This window comes from Physella acuta, unplaced genomic scaffold (assembly GCF_028476545.2).
Source record: "Physella acuta isolate Inbredline_101_S28 unplaced genomic scaffold, ASM2847654v3 ptg000554l, whole genome shotgun sequence".
Classification (NCBI taxonomy): Eukaryota; Metazoa; Mollusca; class Gastropoda; family Physidae; genus Physella; species Physella acuta.
In genome coordinates this window covers 234,396-252,409 of record NW_026732073.1, presented here as the reverse complement: position 1 = coordinate 252,409, position 18,014 = coordinate 234,396, and the positions used below count along the sequence as shown (strand labels likewise).

Sequence of the window (18,014 nt, the reverse complement as noted above, 5' to 3'; positions counted from 1 at the left end):
CACACAATATAATGCAATATAACGCAATAGGCCCGCACCATATATAAGTCAAACAACAGACCTATACACCATTCCCATAAACCATCACCCCTCCTAAAATGAAAGATTTCAAGGAAAACCCCTCCACACGACAGGCTTGCTTACAACATTTTGCAGCTTTTAGACTACGTATAGGAATAAAATCATCCAAATCATGTTTTTTTTTATCGTGTTACACTTCAATAGAAACAGGTGAAATTGCAACAACAAAAAATTCCTATTATGCTTGCAAAAAAAGAGATTGCATCAAACCATTTTTAAAGCTGAAATTTAGGGAAATAAGAATTTTTTTTTAAAAATCAGTGGCGCTATTATTATAAAGTTGCTCAATATTATAACACCCACACTACAATGGAAATAAAGTACCTTTCCCCGTGGTAATACGCCATTGCTTCCCATCTTTTGGTCATAACCAAAGCAAGGGAGACAACATACTATTATTTTCAAAAGTTGTAAGACTACATTAATTAAATGATTGTGTTAACCAAACAACAAGTGGCGTACTACCCAGTCAGCACACATATATTGGCCCAATATTGGCTAAACATTGGTTACCAATATTGGCTACATCTTGGTGCAACATTGGCTTAACCTTGGCCAAACATTGGTAGTGAAACTCGGCATGATGTTGGCGCAATGTTGGCACAATATTGGCTATATCCCGGCTACATATTGGCCCAACATTGGCTAGATCTTGGCCAAATATTGGCTATATCTTGGCCCAATATTGGCTATATCCCGGCTACATATTGGCCCAACATTGGCTATATCTTGGCCGAATATTGGCTATATCTTGGCCCAATATTGGCTATATCTTGGCCCAAAATTGGCAATATCTTGGCCAAATATTGGCTATATCTTGGCCCAATATTGGCTATATCTTGGCCCAATATTGGCTACATCTTGGCAGAATAATGGCAATATCTTGGCCCAATAATGGCTATATCTTGGCCCAATAATGGCTATATCTTGGCTATACCTTGGCTCATTGTGTATTTTATCCTGGCTACATCTTGGTCCAATATTGTAGTTTTAGGGGTCAGGGAAGGCCGCGGCCTCGGGGTGCCTGACCATAAGCGTAAGCGTACATAAAGATGTAGAAAAATGAAGAGGGTTGTAGATCTACGAGTTGGCTGTAAATTTGTTTTGTAATTTTGTCATAATTTAGTCCAAACTCTAATATATCCTGGAAATTTGGTAATGTGCAGTTTCTTCCAAGCATCTCTTCGCCCCCCGAACGAAATGAAATTTATAAAATTAATTTAGAAAATATATACTTTTAACAGTGTCCGCCCCTCCCCCCCCCCCCCCCCCCCGAAGTAAGTCTACCGCCCCCCCCCCCCCCCGAAAATTTCAAGTGCCCCCCGGAGAGAAAAGTCTGGAAAAAACACTGTACCGCCCCCGAACGAAATGGATTTGGGGTAGAAATTAAATACTTTTAACAGTGTCCGCCCCCCCCCCCCCCCCTCCGGAGAAAAATGTCAGGAAGAAACTGGTGATGTGGGACGGGCAATTTAGGGTCGAGCTATCTTTTTACAACTTGACCATAATATGTAACATTTGATAACAGATAGAGCTGTTGGATCTGGTAAATTTACGTTATCATTTCTTTAAAAATTAAAATGTTATATTTCTGCGGAAATGTGCAGTTTGTGCGAAGCTGTGCTTGCCGAAAACTAAACTTCCGTTGCTCACTAAACTGCATGATTCGGTAGTTTTTCATATTCAACGTTGCCCTGCTATTATTTATTTAAATATTCAGAAGCTTAGAAAACCTTTAAAATGCCTATTTATAAAGGTGACTATAATTTTATTATCTTTTTTTTTAAATAGCTTTCTTGTGATTTGAAGTTTGTAATTTAGAATACTAGCCAAATTTTTTTTGTTGATTCTTCATTCATTGAACTCTGTTGTTCTCAGACTACTGTCTCACTCTCAGTCTGTAGTCTGTAGTAATCTGTTGGCTCTATGCCGCCCTATGTAGACTATCTATTCTATGGATATTTAATTCAATAGATTATCAATAGAATCCTTGATTCTATGAGTCAATTCTCTACCAATCTACTAACTACTTGGCACTTGGGTTTTACTTTTACTGGCCAAACTCAGTATGATGAGTCACTAAAATGACTATGAGTAGATCTAATAAAATTGTAGTGTAACAGACTGATTCAGTCACTGATGATGTGTTTTGTGTAGTATTGTGATAGTTTACCAGTTTTTCTTTCTTTGCTGATGACTAATAGTTAATACTCTTGTTAATACTAATGATGATAGACTTTATGATAAACTATCATAAAATAAATAATCTAAAACTAGCCAGATCAAGCTTGCTAGAATCCATTATGAGGTTGATTTTTTTTATACCTTAGCCCATTGTCATATAATAGATTAATACTATAGTAGGCCTATAGACCTATAATTATATAATACTATAATCTTCTTTTAAAAACGGTGTAGTGTTAGGTGCTGACTGGTTAGCTAACTAAATGCACATTGCTTGCTAATGTCAATGCTAACCAAATTTTGCCTTAATCTAACCCCAACCCTAGTCCTATCATTTGCCTTATACTAATTAGATTTTCTCCCTAAATCTAGAATTTACACAATTTTCAATTTAAACATGACCACTGAATAATAGACATCCATATTTAATCCATAAGCCACTAATTTTGAAGTTTTTAGTTTGTTTTGAGCTAAATTACTTAATTTAATATTTATTAACACTCACTGCCATGGCCAACACACCTCTCCATGACAACTCTTCTTAAGCTTGAACGTAAAGAAAACCACAAATCATGTTAGACTTTTTAAGTGGTCATGCACCCACCAGAGTTCCTCACTAGTAATCATCAAATAGCGGTCACATGGTTTTTAAAAAATAAAAGTAAATTGGTTGTGATATGAGAGCCGATCTTATAAAAAAAGTGCCGACAATATTTGCTTTCTTTTTACATAGACTGATGCTTTACTTATATGATCATTTTTGTACCTACATAGTTGATATTTTTCAAATTCTATTAATTTTAATGAAACCAACTTTTGAATTTAGCCTCCGTTATCCAAACCAAATTTTAAAATGCTTTTCTGGCATATCTAACCCTGCCACCTATGATTTGTTGTTATGACACGGAAATACCGCCATTTTGCGCGTGGTAAACATTTTTAAATGTAATTAGTCGAAGGTCTCTGGAATTTGGCCGAAAAATCGCAGGAAGTCATGTTTCTGGTCTGGGCGCCATATTGTTGTTAGCAACCGACCACGCCTCCAAGTTAGCGAGAAATACTATTATACTTTATACTTTCTAACCATAAAGGCATAAAACTAGTTGAATTACAATACTACTAACAAACCAACACAACTGTTTTTTGAAGAGTCTATCATTGGACATTAGTATCTCAGTCTTCTAGTCTATAGCCTATGAGGTAATCTGTCATTTTGGGACAGTAAAATCATCTGAAGCCAGTAATGTGAATGAAAGGTGCATTCAGTGGGCTGATGTGACTTTTTTTTTTTGTTGATTTGCTAGTACTTTGTTTTTATCTTGGCCCTAATTAATTAGATCCCTAGCTAAAATTCAATTAATTCTGTATAATAAATGTATGCTTGATATGTTTGAAACAGTAAATGTGAAGTGGGGAAAGGAGAAGTTTACAGATGTTGAGTGTAATACAGATGAAGCCCCTGAGCTGTTCAAAGCTCAACTTTTTGCTCTGTCTGGTGTTCAACCATGTAGGCAGAAGGTCATGGTGACAGGATCTATCCTTAAGGTAAAGCATTTAGCCAATGAAACAAAAAATTAATTATATTACAATCATATGTAAATACATTTGCGTAGGGTTGAATCGGATTTTTTTAAAATTCTAAATTATGTATTTATTCTTACACCATAACATATTTATGACATCCATTTGCATTTTATTCCCAGGATGATGACTGGGGCCCAGCAAAGAACAAGTTAAAAGATGTAGGATACTTTTTTCCTTACTGCTCATTTTAGTCTTAATATATTAGTTAAAAGATGTAGGCTAGTTTATACCTTACTGTTCATTTTAGTGTAGATATGTTAATCATTATTTTCTGCTCTGTTTTGTTACTTTCTTATGTAATTAAAGAAGACCACTTAATTTTGTTAAATTCCATGTTTCATGAATACATAAATTGTAAGTACTTAATTTTGTCTGATGGTGTAATTTATTTAGTAATAATTAAATGACTGTTAATTAGGGTGTTATGTTGCTGATGATGGGGACAGCAGATGAGTTGCCAATGGAACCAGCAGACAAGCCTGTGTTTGTTGAGGACATGAGTGAGCAACAACTTGCCTCAGCCGTGAGTTAATTCCTTTTTAACCAATCAGCAATGCCTCATCAAATTCCATCCCCACAAGTGACTGACAATGTGTATAAACACATTTTGCATGTGGAATAACACATGCTGTACAACAACCACTTTAATTATAATAGTTAAATCACGTCACTAGCAGAATTTATCTTTAGAGTATACACATTTTTTTTTAACTTTGCAAACATTATTTTTTTTTAATTGGCAATGTTTGAAGAACAATCACAATTAATGAGCTAAATCTGAAGATTTGCTGCTAATAATTGGAAAGTGGGAGAGGAATATTTTTTGTGTTGATGTGCCAGTGTTTAGTGTAAACCCTTAACTCGTTTTCTGTTATTTTTCTAGCTTGATATACCAGCTGGATTGACTAATCTTGGCAACACATGTTACATGAATGCTACTGTACAGTGCCTAAGAGCCGTCCCAGAATTAAAAGATGCACTTAAAAGGTATTTGCCTTGATCATTTTATTTATTTAGATTGCTTAAATTACAAGAACCATTTCTAACTGAATGATTAGCTTTGACTTAAACTAAGAAATGGATTCTGTATAGCTTGAATAGAATATATTTTAATGTCCTGCTGTTCTACCCACAGGTTTACTGGAGGGTTGACTGTGGCTGGAGCTATTTCACCTGCAGATTCTATTACAGCAGGTTAGTGCTCCGTAAAACTGATTGGTTTTGAAATAAGTATTTCAGGCTGATAGTTTACATATGTTGATGGAGTAATTATTACATGTAGTATGTTTTGTTGCACTTGAAAACTGCTTCTTTAATTAAATTTTGACCACTTGACAGCATTGCGTGACTTGTATGGGTCCATGGATAGAACATCTGCTCCTATTCCTCCAATCATTTTCCTCCAAGTGCTTCACATGGTTTATCCAAGGTTTGCAGAGAAGGGAGAGAATGGAGGCTACCAACAACAGGTTTGTAGTCTTACTTAACTGAAAAATTGAGGCTTCACCAATTTTGTTTCCAGAAACATTCAACAGCTGAGAGATTTTTTTAAAAAGTGATTAACTTAGGGCAAAATATAAAGTTTCCTCATAGATAGTTTTTTATGCTTTTCTCTTTGTTGAAGTGATTGACCTTCACACTAATATTATAAATAGCAACTTGAGACGTTACTTGACCTGCTTGTCTCAGTACATCAGGGTCATTACCTCTTCTTTCAATTTAAAGTTAAAAATTAGTTTAAGTTAGTTAAAGATAGAACTAACCAACAGTGATTGCTGTAGCCTCTGTGAACTTCATACTAATGCTATCATACCACCAACCCGTCCTGTTTCTCTTTCTCATCATGGCTGCAGAACAATTGTTAGGACACTATGTGTAAACTTAGATGTCAACTGCTATGGTTTGCATCTATTGAAGTTTTTGACTGGTCATTTGCATTGCATGTGACATTTTGTTAATCACTGGCTTTTAGCACCAATAATTTTGATTCAAAACATGTAGCTCTAAAAGTGTGCATTTCCAGTTTACCAAAAAAAGTAGAATTCAGCTGGTGTCGTACTTAATTAATATATCAAAGTAATTTAGGTAAAGCGTTTTAAAAATAATAGTCATGCAAAATCTTAACATAAAAATACTTAAATAATAAATTGTTCTGCCAAATTCAGTTTTGAAAAGCTAATAATTGTGTACATGGTAAAAAAAAAGCATATTGGCTTATTTATGGTATACATTTTTCACATAAGGTCACAAAATAATCATACTCAATACATCTTCAACATTATTATACATTATTGGTTTATGCGGTTGATTGATCGGTTTAAGGATTATTGACCTTAAAAAACTAAAAAAATTAGTTTGAAGATCTGCAATGGTAGATTGAGAATTAGTAACCGGTCTTGGGAAGAGAGAAAATTTAGGAAATGGAAGGGAATTTTTCCTTAAAATAAAATAGGGAATTTGTTTTTAAAATAAAAAAGGTTGTTTAATTTTTAATTTATTTTTTTATATTGGCTTTAATATTTTGTGTTTAGACTAACTATATTTGACTTTATGTGTTATTTCTATAAACAGGATGCCAACGAATGCTGGACAGAAATTGTCAGAAGTTTGCAGCAAAAGTTAAAAGGAGCTTCATCCTCATCTAGAAGCATAGAGCCAATGGTTTGTACTTTTTTACAAAAAAACCTAAATGATCAATATGTAAGTGCACATGGAACAATTTTAAATAATCTTACAATATAAATATCTCCTGTCTTTTATTTTAGGAAACAAGTTCCACAGAGTCTGCTTCAACATCGTCATCTTCACTCTCAGTGTCAGACAAGGGATTTATTGATCAGTATTTTGGTGGAGAGTTTGAAACTACGTATCTTTTTCTATGAGCTTTTATATTTTAACAGTTTGGATCTTTATGGCTTGTGTGTGAAGTAGGAACTTGCTCAATCAAAACAGATCTCTCAAATATTTTTTATATGATTTTTAGTGTATTCGACTTCTTTTCAAGCTTTAATTTCTATACTACAACAACCAGGTGTAGCGGAGTACCTGATTGAAGAAAAATTGTGGTTAACTTTATGATATACATGTACTCGACTACATTTGTCCTTTTGGTTAGGGCTAAAACATTTTTTATTGTTATGAATTTTGTTTGATTCCTTAACCTGGGTGACCAGGATGAAATGTAATGAAGCTCCAGAAGAAGATGTGCTAAAAGGAACAGAAAAATTTCTTCAACTCAGTTGTTTTATAGAAAAAGGTAACACTATAATTACATTCCCTTGTTTTTGTGTTACTATCAGCTGTAAATTTTAGCTACTTGTTAATTGAACAGAATTACTTGAGTTTTTTGCCGCTTGACAAAAAATTATTTATAAATTTATCTGGATATTTCAGATGTTAAATACATGCATACTGGATTACACAGTGTAAGTACATAATGTAATTTATGATAAGATAGTTTATTTGCATTTAAGTTTACTGTTTTTAAAAAATGTCATGTTATTATTTGAACAGAGGCTAGAAGAGACAGTTACCAAGAATTCTCCAACTTTAGGAAGAGATGCAATATACACAAAATCTGTAAGTGTTTTGGTCTTCTGGGGTATTAGGTTTCATGCTCAACTTTTCTAACTTTAGATACACAATTTCTCACAATTGTTTATAAATTGTCTCCACAGAGCAAGATTAGCCGGTTACCTGCTTACCTAACAATTCAGTTTGTCAGATTTTTTTACAAAGAAAAACAATCAACTAATGCTAAAATTTTAAAGGTAATTAGTTTTTATTTTACAAATTTTATTTCATTTTGCAATAAGTTTGTTTCACCATTATATTTTTTGTTGTTGAGAATAAATTGATTATCTCCCATTATTGAGCTGCACCATGTTAAATTTCAGGACATCAAATTTCCACTGTCGCTAGATGTATTTGATTTATGTACTCCAGCTCTGCAGCAGAAGTTGATACCCATGAGGGACAAGTTTAAGGCAGCAGAAGACAAAAAAGTAGAACAAGCTCAAAGCGTGAGGTTTTTTTTTAACCAGTTTTGTTCTTTAGCTTAATGTAGCTTACATTTTTGTGATTGATATTGCAATGGGGTAGGGCCTGAACGTTTTATACCTTTTTGTTTTTTATAATCTAGTAACAGAAACTCTGCCTAACTATTTTTTTTTTAATCTATGGCAAATACTTGCTTTTTAAGGCCAAAGGCAAAGCACCACTTGTCAAAGATTCTAAGAAAGATCTAAAGACAGAACCCTATTGGTTTCCCGATGGTAAATTAGTTTTATTTTCATTTTCATCATCAATTTATTTACTGATTTACCGATTGATAGTCTATTACCTTTTTACAGAAATTGTTAATCTATATTATTGGCTTGCTTATTTTTTATTAAGATTTTCATACAAAAAAGTTATGTTTCTAATTAATTCCCATAGATACTGGCTCAAACAACAGCGGCTACTATGAGTTAACTGCTGTACTCACACATAAGGGAAGGTCCAGTTCTAGTGGTCACTATGTGGCTTGGGTTAAAAGGAAAGGAGGTTAGAAAATATTACATTATTTTTTTTTGTAGTTGGTTAGAAGGTGGTTTAGGGTTGTACAGTTTAAAAAAATGTGTTAACTTTATGTTTCTACAAAAGTGTTATCTGTTTGAACCTATAGATGAGTGGCTGATGTTTGTGGTTATACAGTTAAAAAAATGTGTTAACATTTATGTCTCTACAAAAGTGTTATCTGTTTGAACCTATAGATGAGTGGCTGATGTTTGATGATGACAGGGTTACCCCTGTTATGTCAGAAGATATTCTCAAGCTATCAGGGGGAGGTAAGCTACACAATTTGTGTTTGAAACATTTTTTTTTAACCTGAATTTTCTTCCTGTAATTGTTTTGTTTGTGATTGTAGTTAATGAGAGTTAGGTTTATTAGTTTTTGATGAGTATATTTAATCTCCGGCAATTTTAGTCTTTCATATTTAAAAAAAAAGTTTGCCATGATTTTTCAGGGGATTGGCATTGTGCCTATGTGCTGTTGTACAGTCCAAGACTTTTAGAGGTGGATGAAGACACCCAGGAAAAATAACCCCTAGGACATTAGAAACCAATTTGTTTGAAGTTCATCTCTGCTATTTAATCTGTTATGCCACTTTATTTTCAAACAGAATAAATAGGATAATGATGGGACTATTTTAAATATTTGATTTCAAATCTGAACAAATGGTGTATTTTGTGTTCATGAAAATGCTAGCAACATTTTTAAAAATCATTTTTATCTGCGCTGGTAGAGTGAAATGCTGAAAAACTGATAAAGCCTTTAATTAACACCAGTATATGACATTGTTTCTGTTAGAAGTTGGATACAATTATTTTTTAAAGGCATTTATTTATAGAAAAATGTAAACAAAGTAAAAGCATGGATGTCCAAACATTTGTTTGTCTTGTGCCACATTATATTTCCAGGTTTATGCAGTCAATAACATCTTCTTTTATAAATTGGAACTTAAAATTTTTTTGAGTTAATACTTTAGTGTAGATGCTATCGGAAGTAGCATGTACTATTATGAAACAATTTAAAATTATTGATTTTGTTCTTATTTTTTGAAAATGTACTTGTAATTAGCTTCAGTCAAATAAAACTGGCAACTGTTTGTTTGTTGGTACGACTTAATTTACTCAGTTATGTAAAATATTGATTGGAAAGATGTCTTATTTTTACCTGCGTAACTCAGTAACTGAACATACGCTGGGCATCCCTGACTTATACAATTTTATTTTGTTTAGATTAAGAACAAAATGTGGATAAGACTTGCAAGCTAGTCTTTGTGTTTTGTTACATAGCGCTTGAGACAAGAGAGGAAGATGGTTTTGTTTGCAGTGATGTGTTTGCATTGTCTTTTGCCTGTTTATAGTACATGTGTTTGTGTATTGGGTAAGATAATAAAACTGTTGAATATATGCTGTATCCACTGATGCTTCTTGATTGTGATTAAATTTTTTCTGCCAACCTGATCTATTCAGTTATGCTTTACTATGGTGTTACTGTAAGATTTGGGATGGGTGGTCAGGTTGTAGAGCCCATTCTGATCACCCAGTTGACCTCAGTTCATGGACTGGAGCCTGTAGTATGCCCTGGAGTCAACACAGCTCAGATGGGTACCTGACTCAAGTTAGGGAAAACTTCTGCAGCTGGGCATAGTGCTGATCAAGGTGACCTACTAATTCAAAACAGCTGCAATTATCAATGACCACAGTTGATTTCATCCTGAGGAACACAGAGCTGCAGCTCCACCTCTTCAATGGACTGTTTACGACAGCTGTTTAATTGTGCCTATGTAAATCCCTCATTGACCTGTTCCCCTTTACATAGTTGCTTCAAACAAAACCACATGTGACTTCATTGTTTCAACAAAAAAATGTTTTATTTGAAAAAAATGTGCATTGGTACAATTAAAAAAGGTATAGGCCCTGTAATACAAAATAACATGAACAAATGGTAAACTATCATTATCAATCAGAGGTTTGGTCTAGGGCAAATGGTGAGAAAAATATTAATATGGGTCACAGAGCAAGGCCAGTTTGAGCTAGGAAGCAAGAGTTTTTATCTCTTGTTCATCAGTGGTTCATGGTGACAAGAATACCTACTGCAGCACCATGAATGATGGGATCCTTGCACTACATTGACAGCACCATGAATGAGATCCTTGTACCACATTGACAGCACCATAAATGATGAGATCCTTGTACCACATTGACAGCACCATAAATTATGAGATCCTTGTACCACATTGATAGCACCATAAATGATGAGATCCTTGTACCACATTGATAGCACCATAAATGATGAGATCCTTGTACCACATTGATAGCACCATAAATGATGAGATCCTTGTACCACATTGACAGCACCATGAATGATGAGATCCTTGTACCACATTGACAGCACCACCCATGGAGGATGAGATCTATGCACCACATTGATAGCACCATGAATGAGATCCTTGCACCACATTGACAGCACCACCCACAGAAGATGAGATCCATGCACCACATTGATAGCACCATGAATGATGAGATCTATGCACCACATTGACAGCACCATGAATGATCATATCATTGTACCACATTGATAGCACCACCCATGGAAGATGAGAGCTATGCACCACATTGACAGCACCATGAATGATGAGATCCTTGTACCACATTGACAGCACCATGAATGAACTGATCCTTGTTCCACATTGATAGCGCCACCCATGGAGGATGAGATCTATGCACCACATTGACAGGACCATACTTTTCTACAGGGAATGTATCTTAATTTATTTTAAATTGTAAACATAAATTGTCAGTACGTGTAAAGTGTAACTTAACATGAGACAACGTTCATTATGGGGGTTCACTGTGTGTTTCTCTATTGACCTTGACTCCTGCTAAGATCACATTAGCCATACAATTTAACAAATGTAAGAAGTAAGGATTGAGGTTTCAGCAACATCAGGTCATTAGCCTGTTATAGCACATGTTCTGTAGTATGCATAAATCTTAACCTTGATATCAGAACACAGTAGGCCATACAATGCATATGGCCTTAACCTTTGTATCTAGACATAATAGGCCATACAATCTGCATGACCTTAACCTTGATATAAGAATACAGTTGGCTATACAATATGTATGACCTCAACCTTGATATCAGAACACAGTCATCTTAACTTTAAATTTAGGACACATTTAGCCAAACAATCTCATCTGGCCATGTTATCACTTTCATATATTAAAAGCCCCGAGAAATTCACTCAAGTTACATAGGTCTACTCTATAACTTCAAATCACAAACTGGTTTAACATAATATCTTCTTTACCACACCAGGTAGTTTTAAATCACACTTTAGCTGTCCCAAAGAATTAAATCTTTAAAATATTCAACTAAATAAGTTCGTTTTGTAGCTTGTCCATGAGAAGAGGTTTTGCGTTTAAAATATCTCCTGGCTTGTGTTTAGCACCTTTATACACAGGGCTGTCCGTTCTAGTCAATGTCAGATCTTGTAGTTTGATATCCGCTTTCCCTTTGTGTCTTGTTGAAGTTTTTCTCTTGCGTTTCAACCACTTTGTCAACAGAGTAAGGATAAGAGGTCTGAGAATAAAATACCCTAGACCGGAGCCGAGCGCTTGGGTCAGGAGGAACCATATGTTGTAAGTCATCAGACTCAGCATGACCATCATCGTAAAGCCCACACGTAACATGTGCAGAAGTGAGCGTCGCACTTGGATGAATATCACCTGTCTTTTACTTAGTCTGAAAATAAGATTTTTGTTAAATCTTGTTTTAACTTCTGTATTGGCAAGTGGTATCACTAAACTAGTCTTAATTATTTGGCAATTTTTAGATTAAGTTAAAATTTTTAAACAGCTGTCTAAAATGTGTAGCCTTACTTTGGTTGTCCTAATATATAAACATCCACATGAAGAGAGAAGATTATAACCTCATGGAGTAGAACAAGCAACAGTGCCAACAGTATTGCCAGAACAAAACCTGGTGTAATAAGAAAGAATAATTAAGCTGATGAATGTAGTTAAGATACAGGTAATCAAACTGTAAAGTTTCATGGTTTATATAACTTACATAAAATGGAACATATAAATAACTAAATATATGTTGCTTAATGTTTATCACATTTCCAAATAGCTAATATTTTATTAATTAATTTTGAGGTTTGAACAAAAAATACCCATTGTTTTGTTGTTGTACAATGATAGGGTGTTAACACAAATTTGAATAGTACAAAAAATCAAAATTACCTTCTCCTTAGTTATTTCAATGTTAAACATGCCAGCATTATCACTACAATATTGGCTATCACATAATATATTTATTACATGGATTCATTAGTTATAATTTAAATCAATAAATAGGCTATCCCATTATAAACAATGTGAGGTTATGGCTAATATAACCTGACTGTAATCTGTTGTGAGATAATGAAGAAATTAGTACAAGAATTTCTTACAATCTGCTGTATTGATGTTCCATCCTATGAACTGAAAGTCCGACCAATTACTGTGAAAATAGTTCTAAAATGAAAGAAGAACATTCACATTAATAAAATTATTTTAGCATACCTTTCTAATTGTATAACAAGTCCACTGTTTAATTCTAAAACCTAATAGTCTATAGAGATCAAAGATTTACTATTTGTATATAATTGAACTCTGTTTTGACACATTGTACTATCCCTATTCTGTTTCTTTTTGTACAAGCTATACTATATATATATATATATATACTAGTAGTATATATATTCTAGATGTTGAAGAATATCCCAGTTGAGAATAAACAGAAAAGAAAGCTTAGAAAGATGGATACCAACAAAAAATAGGCATATCTGCCATTATTGGTAAAAAAAAAAAAAAAAAAAAAAAAAAAAAAAAAGACCTAGGCCTATACAACATAATATTAATACAACAAGTTGTTTTAGAAATGTAAATCCGACCAAAATAAATAATCAATAAAAAGCAATCAAAATCTAAAAACTTGGAAGATCATTCAGAGAAGAAATTAATTGGTGTAATACTAAGACTTGGAGTTGTAAAAAGTTGAGTTCAACTGAGAACAACTCTAATCTGGGTATCTGGGTAATTTGATCCTCAGACAACAACAAAATATAACAAAAAGGAAGTTGATTTACTTTATGAACACTTTGTTTACTTCTTCTTATGGCATCTGAATTCATTCCCTGACCATGATGCACCATGCTACACTGTTACGACAGCTCTCTATAGTAATCATTTGTTGTTGACATGAATGGGGTGGAAATCAAATTCTAGCATCTAGTCCTGTGAAAATTTTAAGAGCTGAAAATCAAAATATGAGGCATGATTGATGTGCTGAGAAAACCATGATATAGCTGATTGAAAAATAGCTTACTTTAATTGATAATAGTCTATGTAAATTCTTCTAACAAGTAAAACGATAACTAGAACATGTTAGTTTACATAACATGAAAATTATTAAAACCTGGCCACTTGGTAAACTTAATGCACGCAAACGACAAGCACACTATTTTTAAGTTAGCAATGAAATTATAGAATAAATCATAGATGCATCAAGATTTACATATTTATAAAAGGATGTTTTCTATGTTTACTTACTTTTATAGCTTTATTTGAGAGACTTAAGCACTAAGCAGGTTAAACTGTAACAACTTTTCCCGTCTAAATAAATGTTATAGGCCTACTTTACACCCATTTAAATAGTCTATGTTCACAAATTATGCTGATTATTCATGAAGTTTTACAAGAAAAAAATGGAATTACTAAAAAAAAATAACGAATGTTTGGAAAAGGTAGATATGATTTAATAATGAGGACTGGCAAATACAAATGAGAATACTAATAAGGCTCACGTGTTTAGGGCCTAGTGGTTGTCTAACATTACAATATTGACGATGCCCGCGCGGCCGCATAATTATCAAACGTTTCAATGTGTATTACAGCTAGTTATAGTTAATCTAATTCTATTCTATAGGGCTTTGGCCTATTTTTAGTCGTGCTTTAGCTTTATAGTAGTTGTGTTTTTTTTAACATACCCAACCCACATTTTTTAGGAAATATGACATTTCAGGAAAGTACATTTTGACACGGCTGGCGTAAATAGCCAGATAAATTGCCTGAACGCCTGACAGTACTGTGAGAGGAATTAATCGATATAACGGTTTCCCTTTTAACCGGAACTTGTTGTTTTATTAACCGGATAAACTAAGGGGACTGGTCCTTGTAGAAACCGTACTTTTAAATTACTTAATAGCAGGGGCGGAACTACAGTGCCGCCAGACCCCGCAATGCGGGGGGGCCCACGCCATTTAGGGGCCCACGGCCGACCCTAATTATTTTTATTATTGTTAAAAAAATCTAATTTTCTTGCAATTTTTTACTTTTTGTAAAACGATTACCATAGCTGTGGTTTGATTATCTTTATTCTATAGACAACATCCCCACGCCCTTGTATATTCTTTTTCCCTTTCTTTTTAAACCACTGTGAAAGCCAAGTCCTCTCTCCTCTACAATTAAACTTAGCAAAGATAAGCAAACGTTCAAACCACTTCCATGACTTATTTCCCTTTTTAAATAGTCAAATTGGGGTGCTCATAAGCTCCTTTTAATAGATTTGTACTAAACAAATTAAAAAGCAATTACTTCTCTTACTAAATATTTTTTCATAAAAAAATTACTAAAGAATGACCTTGTATAAAAAGGAAATGTATTTAAAATTAATAATATAAATACAAAAAAACATAAAAATAATCATAACATGAGACACCATTACTTCTACAAAGATTTCGTGTTTTAAATTCGTTTGGCCAGATAGACGTTAAGAGAGCCAATAGCAGATAAAATGAAACTGATTTTCGCAAAACACACTAATGCACTTTTACACATGACATGATGTAGTAATTTGTAGTAATTTGTTTTAATTGAAAAAGATTAATTTTTTTTTTCGAAACCCCAACAGGTCAGCAATGAGTATCCTATGCTCTGTTCTTAATTATATATATATATATATATATATATATATATATATATATATATATATATATATATATATATATATATATATATATACATACATATATATATATGGGTGGGGGGGGCCTAAAAACTTTTTTTGCGGGGTGGCCATTTTTTTCTAGTTCCGCCACTGCTTAATAGCATTGTTTCTTGATGTAGATACATTCAATTTTTATTTAATAATACACGGTAGTCTTCTTGTCCCTCAACCTTAAAATTAAGTCACGCCTTTAGCTGATATGGACAAAAAATGCACTATTTAAATAGATAATAGACAAACAAATATAAAAAGTTTTAAATCTTACCTGGAGTTGAATTTTTTTTAAACATACAAACTGGCAACATATGTGTACTTAAGTCGTGTTTGCACTTGTCAAGGTCGAGATCATTTAGCTAAAGTAAGCCAAGTTCATGTTGATGGCTTTTTAGTCACGTAGTCCAATTTGTTTTGTAGAAGAAAACATGTGGACAAAAGGTGTTAAGACACTAATGGGGACGTATGCAAACAGCTATACCTGTCAACGGCTGAAAGACAAATCCGTGTGGTCAGGGTACACGGTGTGTTAGCACAACACGGGTGGACGGGACAGAGTGACCCAAGTACAACGTACGGTGTGCACCGAGTTATCTATAGTTTGATAACTCCATCTTAAGACGCGCTAATCTTCTTGTCAAGTGCCGGGTCAGGTTAAATCTAATTAGGGTGACCTTGACATTACGGTCAAACTGTGATTATCAGATGACCTGGGGTGTTTTTTAGGCTTGATTTGTATACTACAACATCGTGTTGTATAGGCTTATCGTGTAGGCTACATCATATTGTCAATACAGGTTATATAGGCTTATCGTATAGGACACAACATCACGTTGTAAGACAGGTTATATAGGCTTATTGTGTAGGACACAAATCTTTTTGTTAAGACAGGTTATATAGGCTTGTCGTGTAGGATACAACATCGTGTATTATAGGCTTATCGTGTAGGACACACCATCACGCTGTTAAGACAGGTTATATAAGCTTATCATGTAGACAAGATCGTGTTGTGGTGTTGGGACAGACCACTGCTCACTCCTCCAGTGTTTTTTTTTTAACCAAGCAGCTACAGAAGCTTCTAAAAATGTCTACTGTTTAATAACCTACAGAGTGTGTTGATTACTATCAGTTTAGTTGAGACGATAGGTCGACATTTAAAAAAAAGTTGTTTTCATTGGCATTGTGACAAAACAGTTTTATTTTTTATGCTGAAAGCCATGAATAGAAACGGCCATTAAAATTTATTTTTCCCTTTATTGCCAAGTTGCTAGAGCTTTATTTATTAATTTTTAAATATTTTCCAGATTTCTCCATTCTTAACTATTTACTAGTTTGAGACTCCCCTAGTTGTGTGGTCTAAACACAGTGTACTCTGAGTGTAGGTCTACACCTACACAACTTGGTATGACACTCCACATGGGAGACAATAATTATTTATCAACAAGAGCTGGGGCTGTTTAATAAAAATGTATGATGTCACATCATTCAAAACACGTGGCCTTTAATTAAGGTCGTGTCTTCACACTTTCTCCTAATTTTTTACCTAATCAAGTCAGCCATTAATTTTAGTATGTCAAGTATGTTTGAAAATGTCTATGTTTGTGCCGACTTATGTGTGACGTAATAGTCATTGTAAAATAAAAAAACTACATTGTTATTTCTCAGAGAAGGAATCCTTTAATCCTTAAGGTTTATTTTGGGTGGGAGTGGGATAAAAAATGAACTTATTTACTTAATTCAAACAACTTTCTCACACAAAAAACACAGAAGACAATGCACTGAGAATTCTTTATTTAGCAACATTGTCCATGTTCCCTGGCAGTTTGTTAACAAGTCAAAAATCATCACCTTAAACCAAACAAAAACAAACAAAAAAATCTTGACTGCTTGATGTGATACAGCAGAAATGCCATAACTTGTGGAAGAAGTTTGGATACAGTCTATGCTGTATAAAACTTGGATGAGTAATTAAAAATTTAGCAACAATTTGCGGAGATAACACTGGTGAATACAATTAGAATAAAATTAACAATAAATAATTTATAACACTAATTTCATGTAAGCACTTACATATTATATTGAATTTTAAAACTTACATAAAACATACATTTATAAAGTTTATTACACATTTTTGATTTTTTAAAATAAATAAGTCGCGAATTGGCAAATTGGTTACACAAAGCATTTAAATATTTATGGTTCAGCAATTGACACAAATGATTTAATAGATTGAAATTAAAGAAAATTAATTAAAGAAATAAAACAAACCAACAATTAAGGAGATCACACAAAACATTTTTTCAATTGTCTATTGCTTTTTTTTTGTTGCAGCTTGTTTATAAGAAATATTTTTTAAAACAATACCTTCATAAAACATAAACATCATAATATATTTAATAAATAACACAAATAATATACATCACAATGAATTAGTGTTACAATATGAAAAGTGAAATGCTTCTTACAACAAGAGCTCAACTAGTTTACCTTATCCATGATACGAAGGACAATTTAAACACAAATCTAACTACACATGTGAGTGTTGGTATGTTTTACAATTTATA

General features: G+C 33.4%; 2 protein-coding genes across 2 annotated transcripts; one reads left to right on the top strand and one right to left on the bottom strand.

Moving 5' to 3' along the window:
• Window positions 1-1,704: 1,704 nt before the first annotated feature.
• Window positions 1,705-9,860, top strand: LOC131946338 (ubiquitin carboxyl-terminal hydrolase 14). Its single transcript, XM_059307030.1, has 18 exons — window positions 1,705-1,837; window positions 3,665-3,810; window positions 3,969-4,007; window positions 4,268-4,372; window positions 4,733-4,836; window positions 4,985-5,043; window positions 5,188-5,318; window positions 6,421-6,510; window positions 6,615-6,715; window positions 7,023-7,105; window positions 7,243-7,274; window positions 7,363-7,428; window positions 7,527-7,619; window positions 7,746-7,871; window positions 8,051-8,123; window positions 8,287-8,394; window positions 8,604-8,678; window positions 8,858-9,860. Exons 1-18 carry the CDS (start codon window positions 1,822-1,824, stop codon window positions 8,932-8,934), a joined length of 1,524 nt encoding a protein of 507 aa, XP_059163013.1. The 5' UTR covers window positions 1,705-1,821; the 3' UTR covers window positions 8,935-9,860.
• A 1,613-nt stretch (window positions 9,861-11,473) lies between these two features.
• Window positions 11,474-13,695, bottom strand: LOC131946344 (protein SLC31A2). Its single transcript, XM_059307045.1, has 4 exons — window positions 13,538-13,695; window positions 12,860-12,923; window positions 12,285-12,384; window positions 11,474-12,147 (listed from the first exon to the last, which is right to left on the bottom strand). The coding sequence occupies exons 1-4, from the start codon at window positions 13,601-13,603 to the stop codon at window positions 11,778-11,780; spliced, it is 600 nt and encodes a 199-aa protein (XP_059163028.1). The 5' UTR covers window positions 13,604-13,695; the 3' UTR covers window positions 11,474-11,777.
• Window positions 13,696-18,014: the final 4,319 nt, after the last annotated feature.